Source organism: Tympanuchus pallidicinctus, unplaced genomic scaffold (genome assembly GCF_026119805.1).
Source record: "Tympanuchus pallidicinctus isolate F22 unplaced genomic scaffold, pur_lepc_1.0 scaffold6, whole genome shotgun sequence".
Classification (NCBI taxonomy): domain Eukaryota; kingdom Metazoa; phylum Chordata; class Aves; order Galliformes; family Phasianidae; genus Tympanuchus; species Tympanuchus pallidicinctus.
The window spans coordinates 25,573,404-25,584,758 of NW_026294780.1; the positions used below are offsets into that span (position 1 = coordinate 25,573,404).

Genomic DNA, 11,355 nt, shown 5'->3' on the forward strand with positions numbered 1-11,355 from the left:
AAATTTCTTGTCCCATCTTACAGTGACACTGTGTTTATCAATATCTTTGCCATTGCCTGCTGCCCAAAGGAGTAAAGACATTGGAAACAGGTGTATATAGTCCATCATATGATCTTTCAGGATTCCAGTAAACATGAAAATCCGTACAAGTGCAATTGTACAATCAGAAACTGGCTACAACCATTGTCAAATTATTATATATTTTTAAATTAAGAAAAAAAAAAAAAAAAGAGAGAGAGAGAGAGAGAGAGAGAGAGAGAGAGAGAGAGAGAAAGAAAGAAAGAAAGAACAAAACCTGACAAAACAAAGTTAAAACACTTTTCCCCATTAAAGTGAATTCATTTTACATGTCCCTCACTAGTAGCTCACTATAATGCCTGAGAAGGAGGCTGCTAAAAGGTACATTTTGAAATAGAAAAAAGTATACATATGCTTTTTCCTATTGCAATCAGATTTTATGTGTTAGATTGTCCATTAATATTTGGTCTTAATTGACTTCATCTGTAGTGATTTAAATGGATCTTCTTGTACTACATCAGCTCTGGGAAGAAAAACAGAAAACCCCTCAATATAATGAACCACTTCAGAATAATCCATAGACTTTGGACCCTACTCTGAAAAAAAAGAAAAAAAGAAAAAAAGAAAAAATAGAAACATGCCAGTAACTTTACTCATAAGAACAGAGTCTGCATTCTTTACCTTAATCTTATAGTCCTTGGGGCATTTGAGTAACTTTGCTCAATAAGTGAGTCTACAGGACTACACAGATGAGTAAAGTTGTTTATGTGGTTAAGTGCCTGCAGGATGAAGGTCTAAGCTGGGACATCTTTCACAAGTAATGATACTCAAGTGAGTAAGAATTTGGAAGATTAGGTCTTCAAATAGTGAAGGAAAGAGAAATGCTAATGTGCATATAAAAATAGGTGCTACAATAAAATATTTTTTCTTTTCATATTTCATCAATAAGTTACTTTCACTAACCAGTAATGGATCATATATCTCTGCACTCTTTAATTATTTGTCCACATCTACAGTGATCCTTTTAAAGATCATTATATATATATATATATATAATTTTTTTTTAATTCAAAAGTCCAGAAAGCATATAAACACATCCTTAAAAAAAGGAAATCTTGTATTAAAGTCGGGGTGTGCTAGTCTCGCCATAAAAGCCATTTAGAGTCACTCATGGCTAAAAGGGGAAAATGCTCTCTGTACTCTCCAACCAGAAAGAAAATAAAATTGAATGATTTTGCTCAAAAAGAAAGAGAGAAAAAGAGAGAAGGAAGGAAGGAAGGAAGGAAGGAAGGAAGGAAGGAAGGAAGGAAGGAAGGAAGGAAGGAAGGAAGGAAGGAAGGAAGGAAGGAAGGAAGGAAGGAAGGAAGGAAGGAAGGAAGGAAGGAAGGAAGGAAGGAAGGAAGGAAGGAAGGAAGGAAGGAAGGAAGGAAGGAAGGAAGGACGGGAGGACAGGAGAGAGGGAGGGAGGGAGGGAGGGAGGGAGGGAGGGAGGGAGGGAGGGAGAAAGAGAGAAAGAAAGAGAGAGAGAGAGAGAGAGAAAGAAAGAAAAGAAAGAAAAGAAAGAGAAAGAAAGAAAGAAAGAAAGAAAGAAAGAAAGAAAGAAAGAAAGAAAGAAAGAAAGAAAGAAAGAAAGAAAGAAAGAAAGAAAGAAAGAAAGAAAGAAAGAAAGAAAGAAAGAAAGAAAGAAAGAAAAGAGACAAACAAACAGGAGAAAAGAACGAAAGGGATTGAGACTTTTGTACTTGTAATCTGAAAATGAATTGACAAGACCCTCCTGTTACCTTTCTCAAGCACACACGGACACATGCACAATGCCAGCACTGTGTCCATTTTACACAATAGGTGGTTTTTCACTTCCAAACAGAGTAAAAAACAAAGAAAAAGAAGGAAGAAAAAGAAAACAAATCTAAAAATAAAGAAAAAAAAAAAAAAAAAAAAAAAAAAAAAGAAAAACCAAAGAAACACATTGAAAAAAAAAAGAAAAACCAAAAAAAAAAAAAAAAACACCACCAAACAAAAGAGCACCCCATTTCAGAATCATTCCCCTAAGCTGAAAAATCCCGTGCCAAGGCACTTCACCCTACAATAAAATGACTTTAAGGGGGAAAATAGAGTGGGTGAGGCGGGGCAAGGGGAAGTCAGCATTTACGTTTCTTTGTTTTGCATGTGGTTATTAAATACAAATACTCTAGAGAAGGAGCTGCTATGGTTGGAGGGGAAGGGGAGGAGCACAGTTTCTCAGAACTGGCTGAATGTGGTCTGTTTTTCCAGCACTTCGAGGTAGTCCGGTTCTGCGTTTAGTTTTGCTTTTAGCTCCAAGTACTCGTTCCTGTTGGGCTCTACATAGACAGTACTCGGAGGGCTGTAGAGCACCGTCTCCCGGAGCCTACTGTCCCCCGGCCCCGGGTGCAAGTACTGGTGGGCACGCCTAAGGTCATAGTTGGGGGAATAGGTGTAGGCAGAGGGGAGCTTGGGGAAGTCGGGGAGGGTGGAGCCGGGTGTGCCCAGCGCGGAGGAGGACGAGTGTTTTTCAGGCTCCAAAATGCCCCTGTAAAAGCGGTCGGCGTCTTGCACCGGGGAGAGCAGCTCCTCCCGCGGCTCGATGGTGCTCACGCTGTACGCAGGGCTGCGCCCGGACGCGTCCTCCCCTCCTGGTGCTGGTGGGGGCGGCGGCGGTGGCGGGGCTCCCCCCGCAGGGGTCAGGGGGTGGCTGCTGTAGGTGACCTTGAGCTCGTGGAGGTCTTTGTAATCCTCGCCAGCGTTGCCCTCCCGGGAGCGGTAGATGGGGTTCTTGCACATGTGGCCCAGCGGGTGCGGGATGTACTCGTAGACGTGGCCGGCCGGGGTCTTCACTTTGGGCAGCGCCGCTCCCCCCCCGCCCCCGCCGCCGCCGCGGGGCGGGTGCTGCTGGAGGTGCGGGTGGTGGTGGTGCTGGTGGTGGCCGCCGCTGTAGACGCTGTACTGCATGTTGAAGGAGCTGACGTCGGAGTTGTTGGCGCTGGCATGGTCGCCCTGGCCCTTCTTGCGCCGCTTCATCACCAGCACGAAGAGCCCCGCTGCCACGAAGACGGACATGATGAAGACCAGCAGCAAGCTGAGGATTAGCACCGAGAGCGGCACCGAAGAGCCGCCGCTGCCGCCCGCCGCCGCCGTGCCGCCCGCCGCCGATGTGCCGTTGAGGCGCACGGTGGAGGAGGAGGGGGTGGTCCTGGCCGGCAGTTGGCCCGGGGACGGAGTGGGCGTGGAGACGACGATGTCGGAGTAGTCGGGGCAGAGCAGCTCAGCCCGGACGGCTCGCATGTCGCTCTGGGAGAACTTCTTCGGGGACTCGCAGATGACCTGGTCCACCAGGACACCGGTGTTGAGCTGCTCCAACCACAGCTTCATGCCGACCACGTCGCAGGTGCAGTCCCAGGGGTTCTCATGCAGGTCGATCTGCAGCAGGGATTTCAGCTGGTCCAGCACCCCGCTCACTGGCAGGTAGGAGAAGTGGTTGCTCCGCAGGCTCAGCCTGTAGAGAGAAAGACCAGAAAAAATGTTCCCAGGCAAAGATCTCAGGAGGTTGTTGTTCAAAAACAAGAGCTGAAGGTTGGGGACAGGCTCAAAGGTGCCTGCCTCTATTTCCCGGATGACATTGTACTGCAGGAAGAGGTACTGCAGGCTTTGCAGCCCGTAGAACAACTCTGGGCTCAGCCGCTCGATTCGGTTCCCATTCAGGTACAGCCTTCGCAAATTAGTTAAATCCCCAAAAGCTCGGTCCTGAATGACCGAGATCCGATTATTGCCCAAGTGCAGCAAATCCAGCCCAGTGGCATCCACAAAATCTGCCCTGCGTACCAGGGCGATGTAGTTTTCTGTCAGATACATCTTCTTAGGATTGTAGGGTTTGGGTTGTAGCTCAGAAATGCTCTCGATCTTCCTCTCCTGACAATTGACATTGAGGCCCAGGTCAGAAATCTGCAAGTTGCAAGTGCAGGCAGTGGGGCACTCCAAAGGCACCGGGGATTTGGTCTGGTAGGCAATGCTGGGGCCGTAGTTGCTGTATCCCAGGTCTTTCGAGGGCAAACGGGAGGTGGGTCGCACCCTTGTCTTGTTGGGTTGGCGCGTCCCTTTGGGGGGCTTCAGAGGGGATTTGTAAACAGCTGAAGAAGAAGTGGCCACGGAGTTGACTGAGGCTGGGGTGGTGTGGAAATACCCTGTGGTGCTCAGCGGTGTCTGCGGTCTCATTTCATAATCCGAGATGAGTCTCCTGGGACAAAGCTCCTGCTTGGAGACTTCATCCAAGTCTCGACCATGTAGGCGGAAAGGAGTCTCACAAACCACATCTCCCACCAGTGCAGAGTAGGAGATGCTGTCCAGCCAATCCTTTAGAGCAATCAGCTCACAAGAACAATTCCAGGGGTTTTCCTCCAGCTGCAGCTCCACCACTTTATCCATGTGCTGCAGGAGGCCCACATAGGGCAATAGTTTCAGCCGGTTACCCCTCAGGTCCAGGTGAGTTAAGGGCACAAAACGGAAAAGGTTGTTGGGCAAACTGGAGAGGAGGTTGTCATTGAGGATCAGCACCTGCAGCAAGTGCAGTTTGCTGAATGCATTAGGTTCAATTATGCTAATATAATTGTAATCAACCTGTAGGTATTCCAAACTCTCTAGTCCAAGGAAGGTGTCATCCCGTAGAAGCTCCAGTTTGTTATTGTTCAAGTGCAGCCTCCTCAAAGCTCTCAGACCATGAAAGGCCCCAGTTTCGATGTCTTGAATATCATTGCTCCCTAGGTGCAAAATTGAAGTCCCTGTGTAATTGACAAACTGGTTTGGGTATAACCTGTTCAAAAGGTTTCCAGACAACAAGAGGTGGTAGACAGGGAACCTTGGTGGACTGATCTCAAAAAGGCTGATGATTCCTCTGTTTTCACAGCTCACTGTTAAGATGCCGTCCTTCTCCTCACAAGGACATGCATTATCACAGATTTCTCCATAATACTCAATGCTTTCTGCCCACGAAAGGACTAGCGATGTTAAAGCAAACGCGATTGTCTGCAGCATCCAGATATGCATTTTTTTGTTGAGGTCCTGTTCCAAAGTTACTGTGGAGCAGCAAGCATACATTTTATTTCCTGTAAGGGTAAGGAGAAAAAAATAAAGCAAAATAATAGCATGACCTTATAAAATTCAAAGTGGACACAAAGTTTACATTCACCTTCAGTGGGGTAGAGAATGGATTGCTAATGAAACAAACAAACAAAACCCTCCTGTCGCTTCTAATTCCCACACTTGTGAAAACTGGGTGACATGCATTGATTAGAAGGTTGATGGGCAACTCTAGTGAGTCAAATGCCTGAGGTGCTTAAAAAGGTGAGGTCGCAGTAGGAATTGTTCTGGTTCTACTCGTATTTGGTAGATCTCAGTGTTTCAGTGCATTTCTTTTTCACAATCAGCCCCATAAATATATATAAAATGGCTGTCAGTTCAGTTTCACAGTTCTAATTTAAGAGAAAAGAAGCACCATTTTACGAGGTTTCCCACCTCCTCTATTACCCAGCTCCCCCTTCCCTTCAGAACTTCCATGGTGAACAGCGCACTGAGGTCTTCCCCGTTTTTACAGAGTCAAAGCACTACCTCGATTTTTAACCAGTGGTGGAAAAGCCGTGGTAGGAAGCCACAGAAAAATGCTCAGTGCTGAAAGCAGCAGCCTACTTCATCACAGAGGATACTGGCAGCTTCTCCACATCACCTCTTTCTTTACTCTTTTACGTGGTTTTATTTTATCTATACATTTACCAAGCATGTATGCACACACCCATACACACACACACACACACACACACACACACACACCGTAGAGGACTTTTGTGGCAGAAATCTTCAGTAGTGAGATTAAACACGTTAACCACTACTCAATCCACTTAGCAGCTCTTTTCAGCGAGAGAAATTTTGTATCTTTATATAAATAAATCACTTTGATTGGAATCGAGTTATAAACAATGTAACAGAGCTGACTACCATGCAGAGGTCTTAATTTCTTACACATGCAGTCACACTCACACTTAAAGGAAATGTTGTAACCACTCACCCCAAATTTGTGAAAAACGTAAAACAGGCAGATCATCTTCGGAGTCTCAGCCATATCTGACATACCTCCTATTCCCAGTGCTCTGCAAAACCAGCCTGGTAGAAGTGGAGAGATCTAAATAGGTCTCATGGAAATATCTCATTGCCAACACTCCAAGCATTAGAGTTACTGATTATAAGCAGCAATGGCTGTCAGTGTTCTTCATCCTTTAGGAGAGAAGACACCCAGGCTGATTAAAAGCCAAGGGGGACTGGGGGGAAACCCTGCCAGTGACCTCCGTTACCGATTTAATACCCGAATTGCATCTAGCTGGAAACAAATCCTATTTAGATTCCATCTTGCAGTCTTTCTGGCTACTTGTGGCTTTCTTTTAGTTCTGCTAGTCTAAAAGCAACATGAACAGGGAAAATATATGCATTGTGTTTGTTGGTAGGGGAAGACTAATAAATCATCTGGACTTAAATGCTGGGATCACGGAGCAAGCATGCATTTTCTATCGTCCACCTCAGAGCTCCATTCCTCATGCCACAACTCCAGTTTGGAGGAACACATCTTAAAACCAGCAAGTCTCGGCACTGTAAGCCATCTCCTGTGGCTCCAGGTTCAAGGCTGCAAATCTAGCACTTGCAGCAAAGGCAGTCATGCAGCAAGGAATCGGAAGTCTCGGCGAATCTCTCTAATTCTGACCAGACGTCAGCAGGATTGGAATTACTCAAAGCAAAAGGCTTCACTGCAAAAAGGCAGCAAAAATCTCACTCAAAGCCATGTATCTAGCATATTCTTTCTCATCTCGATCAGATCCATTCATCCATTAACTGGCAGTTCTTCATAGGGAAAATAATAATAATAACAATAATAATAATAAAGCCATTGAAAACCTGCCCGGTCAGTATTAAACTCCCAGGCATTTTACAAGTTTAATTCAATTAGGCTAGCGAAGAAGGCAAATGCAATCTTCCCACCCTCCTCCTTTCTCCCTTTTTTTGAAAAAAAAAAAAAAAAAAAAAAGGGGGGGGGGGGGGCGGGGGGGGATGGGAGGTAGAGAAGATAAAGTTGTAGCTGGCTGTGTGCAAGGTTGCAATCCCGCCCTGGAAACCCCTCTGTGATGACTGCATGCTGCTGCTCGCCAGCTCCCTACAGAGGTTCATATCGGGGGGGGGGGGGGGGGGGGAAGAAGGGGGGGGAGGGAGGGAGAAAGGGGGGAGGGGAGAAGAGGAATGGGGTTGCGTTGGGATTTTTCTCGTGTGTATGGCTTTTCCCCCAAAGAGTTCAGCCCTCGGATTACCGCACCGCAGAGGTGGCTGGAGGCAGCGTTCAGTAACGCCGATAGCAGCAACGATCAGGCGGCCCGGCTGGACACCGCCATCCCACTGAGCGCACCTCGAGTTGGGGGAAATGGCTTTGGGGTGGTCGGGGGCGGAAAGCGACAGCGAGAAGAGACCCGGTGGGGAAAGGGCGGGGGAGAGGGAAGGGAGAAAGAGAAGACAGAAGGGAAGCACGAGAAAAGTCAATCCCGGTACTTACTTGGCCCGAAATCTCCAGGGCGCGGGCATGGTGGCAGCCCATGGAGATGACTGCTCGGTGCGCGGAGCCGCCGGGGCGGCGGAGGACGAGGTGGCGGGGATGGCAGCCGGGGCGGCTTCGGTGAGCGACGCGCACACGGCACCCCGCGCGCGGGCGGCGCCGAGACACCAGTGCTCGCACAGGGGCGCACGAACACACACGCGTGTACACACACACACACATACACAGACACACACGCGCGCGCACACGCACACTCGTGCGGGTGGGCGCGTGCCCGGGCAGCCGCGGGGGCGCGCGACCCTCAAGCGCACACCGGGTGCGCGCCCGCACGGCGGGGGCGGGGAACGGGGGGGTGGGCGGCCGGCGGAGCTCTGCGCTCTGCTCAGCGCCGCGGAGCGCAGCGGGCGGGGGGACGGGAAGAGGGCGGGGCGGGCACAGGCGGGGGCTGCGTGGGGAGCGGGGTGTGGAGCGCCGCGGGGAGGAGAGTGGCGGGTGGGGGGGGTGGGGGGGTTGAGGGTGGGAGGGAGTGCGGGGTGAGGACGCGAGGCGGGGCGGGTGTCCCCAGCTGGCAGCACCGTGGGCGCTCAGCGCCGCGCAAGCCTCACGCGCGGTCACACAGGCCGCACACGCCGCCTGGCACACGCGCAAGCACACGCACACGCACACATGCCGATACAATCACCGTGCCACCGCCCCCGCCACACCCCCGCCCCGCACGCCCCGCGGCCGCCCTGGCACTTTCCGCCGCACCGGTCAACTTTCTCCGCGCTCCACCGCCTCCTCGCGCCGCAGCCCGGCGACCGCAAGCGGCAGCCGGAGGGAAGCGGCACGGTGCGGAATCCGCTCCCTGCCCCTGCAGCGCCCACTGACAGCGGCCCGGCTCTGATTAATGAGCTGGAGCCGCCGCTGAAGCCGCACCTCGGTATGCGAGATTGGGTGGCCGCGGTGATGGGAAACAAGCGGGTTTGGCTGCGCGCATCCTCTGGAAACGCTGCTGCGGAGGGGTATGCGGGGGCCGCCTGTGTTATCTTTCCCCTCTGTATATTAGAGTCTCGGGGCGCGGGGCACATCGCGGGGCAGATCCAGCAGCAGCGGCCCGCGGTGGGGGGCAGGCAGCGAGCCCCAAGGCCCCCTCCGGGCTGCCGCCGCCGCGGGGCCGCCCCGGGCTGCAGAAACCGCGCGGCGCGGTGCGGTTCCTCCCGCTGCCGCCAGGTGGCAGCGCAGGGTGGCGGATGCGCTGCTCTGATCGCTGCCGCCGCGGGCGCTCTGTGTCCCGGCCGCCGGGAGCTCCTCGGGGACCGCGAGGGCACGGCGGGGATTGCCTGCTGGGCAGACTGGCAGAGGCTGGCAGCGGGCAGCCCTGTGCTGGCTGACTGCTGTTCTCTCTTGCTGACTGACAACTGCTGTTTTGCCGCTTGCATGCATAACATGGAGCTTTTTTTTTTTTTTTTTTTTTTTTTTCCCTATGCAAAGCTGGATGTGACTGAGGGAATTCTTATATTTAGCTCTTGTTTCATTTCTTGCAAATTTAGGTGTTTGGCAGATCTTGAAATATGTATATGTATATATTTAAGTATATTTGTTTGTATGCATGCAAATATGCACACATTTGCATTTATGTATTCATTACTCTTTGTGCTGTGTACATTTTAGTTTGTCAATCAAATAGATATTATGCCTATAATTACATGTAAAATGCATCTCATGTGCACAGTACAGAGGTTGACATCCAACTTCACTTCCATCTCTGTTACATTCAGTGGTACCTCCATGAGTTTTCATGAATGAGTCAAAGCGTTGAAGACCCTGTGTATAGGGTGAGAATTCATTACAACTGCATCTTTAGCAGATCCCTGGACCTCTGCCAACTTATGTTTGAATATCCAAGAGTGCCAAGTACAGGAGTAGTTGTAAATGATCATCTTTTTCTCCATGTTCAGCCTTCCTCAGCCTTCCTCAAAAGATGTGCTCATCTCTACAAATGTGAAAGGAGCGTGAATTTAATCCTCTTTCCTTAGGCCTGAAATAAATATGACTCATGGTTTGGATAAAACACAATACAGTCTAATACAATCATATGTGAACTAAAAGCATCTTTGGTTCTTATATGAACCAAAATTCTTTTTCATTTAAATGCTCACAGTACGCTTGATCTTGTAGAACTCTTTGGAAAGTTTATCAGGAGGGCAAAATACTTCTAATCTTAAAGGATCTACAGAATTCATGGTCTGACACAAAAACCATTTGACTCAGTGGAAGGTTTTTTAAATGGCTTTAGAATGAGCTCAACGGTATCATTTTTAGTTATGGAAAGAATACAGAAAAACGAAACAACAACAAAAAACCACTAAACACTTCCCTGCCATACTTCTTATTCTAAGACTTATAATATTCCACATGGAATGCAGAATAATTGATGAAATGAAAATAATTCATAGATGGCAAATAGGGATGCTGTGCAGTTTTATATGAACTCACAATTCCTAAAAAAATAGTAAAAAAAAATGTTTTGAAGTCATAAGTCTTTGCATTGAATAGATGGGGTTTTATGTATATGTGCTTCAATTTTTAAGCCCTGTCATACACATACAATTGGTCTGTGTTTCTCTCTATGCTGTTTTTCTCTCTGACAGAGACTGACTGAGACAGACTCTCTGACAGTCACAAATAAATACCTTTATTATTATTATTATTACTATTCATAAGAGAGAACAGAATTTTAAGTAACGTTGTCAGTCCGACTGAGCTTTACATTTTTAATAAAACCATTTCAGAAAAGCTGACATTTCATAAACCTGAAATAGTGTTAAAAACATTATGTAAAAGTGAGTATTGTACATGTGTTTCAGTTAAATTATTCTGATCCTGTGCTAATGAGATATTAAAAAGTATAATGAATAGAAAATCCTACTTAACAAAATCTTACTTTCAACTTTTTAGACAGTTAGATAAATTTTAGTAGCACATATGAGGTTTAAATAGTTATTAGTGCTCAACTATCATGTTGCTGTTCCATTCATTCTTATTATGATTAATATTTCTAATAAAAAAACTTCTGTAGTTTTCCAGAATGCTTATTTTAATGTGCATGAATAGCATGAGACAGCATAGCTCTAATGTTCCTTACCAAATTCACCTATCTGAATGGAGTCCACATAGCCTTGAAGTATTCCACATAGTAGAAAGTTGTATCTAAATATTTTAACTAGAATTGTCATTATAAACCTAAACACAAGGACATAAGTAAAATGCTGCTAAATTCATAAGAAATAAAGAGACCTTTATCAGTATTTAAGTGTGTTGCCTTTCGCTAATTTTATTTTCATCTGTTTTTCATTAAACCAGGAGATCCTAAAAACCTTTACACTCAGGAGAAAATTTGAAAGTTATTTCTACAGTCTTCACATGAAATACAAATGGAGAGGAGTGAACTAGAGTGGAACAACTGATGAGATAGATAAAAAAAAAGTGAGGAATACATGTATTACATCTACAGCAACTGCTTACTGTAATGGGTATACCCTTTGGTCATGGTCAACAAGAGCATCACCAACAGCTGATAGAACTCATGGAACCGAATGTTATGGGAAAACAGAAAAAGAGATATCAAAGTCATAAGTGACATTATTGGAGCTGCAGAACATGCACCCTTTAGAAACAGAAGAAAATGTGAATTAACTTCATGTTAATGCACTAAAAACGCTAAAGAAATAAATATTATTAAGCAATAGTAAAGAAGTTAA

The 11,355-nt window shown here is 47.1% G+C and overlaps 1 protein-coding gene across 1 annotated transcript; it reads right to left on the reverse strand.

Annotated features, from left to right (window-relative positions):
* Window positions 1-2,032: 2,032 nt before the first annotated feature.
* SLITRK5 (SLIT and NTRK like family member 5) lies at window positions 2,033-6,831 on the reverse strand. The gene is made up of 2 exons (XM_052705874.1): window positions 6,089-6,831; window positions 2,033-5,132 (listed from the first exon to the last, which is right to left on the reverse strand). The coding sequence occupies exon 2, from the start codon at window positions 5,122-5,124 to the stop codon at window positions 2,257-2,259; it is 2,868 nt and encodes a 955-aa protein (XP_052561834.1). The 5' UTR covers window positions 5,125-5,132; window positions 6,089-6,831; the 3' UTR covers window positions 2,033-2,256.
* Window positions 6,832-11,355: the final 4,524 nt, after the last annotated feature.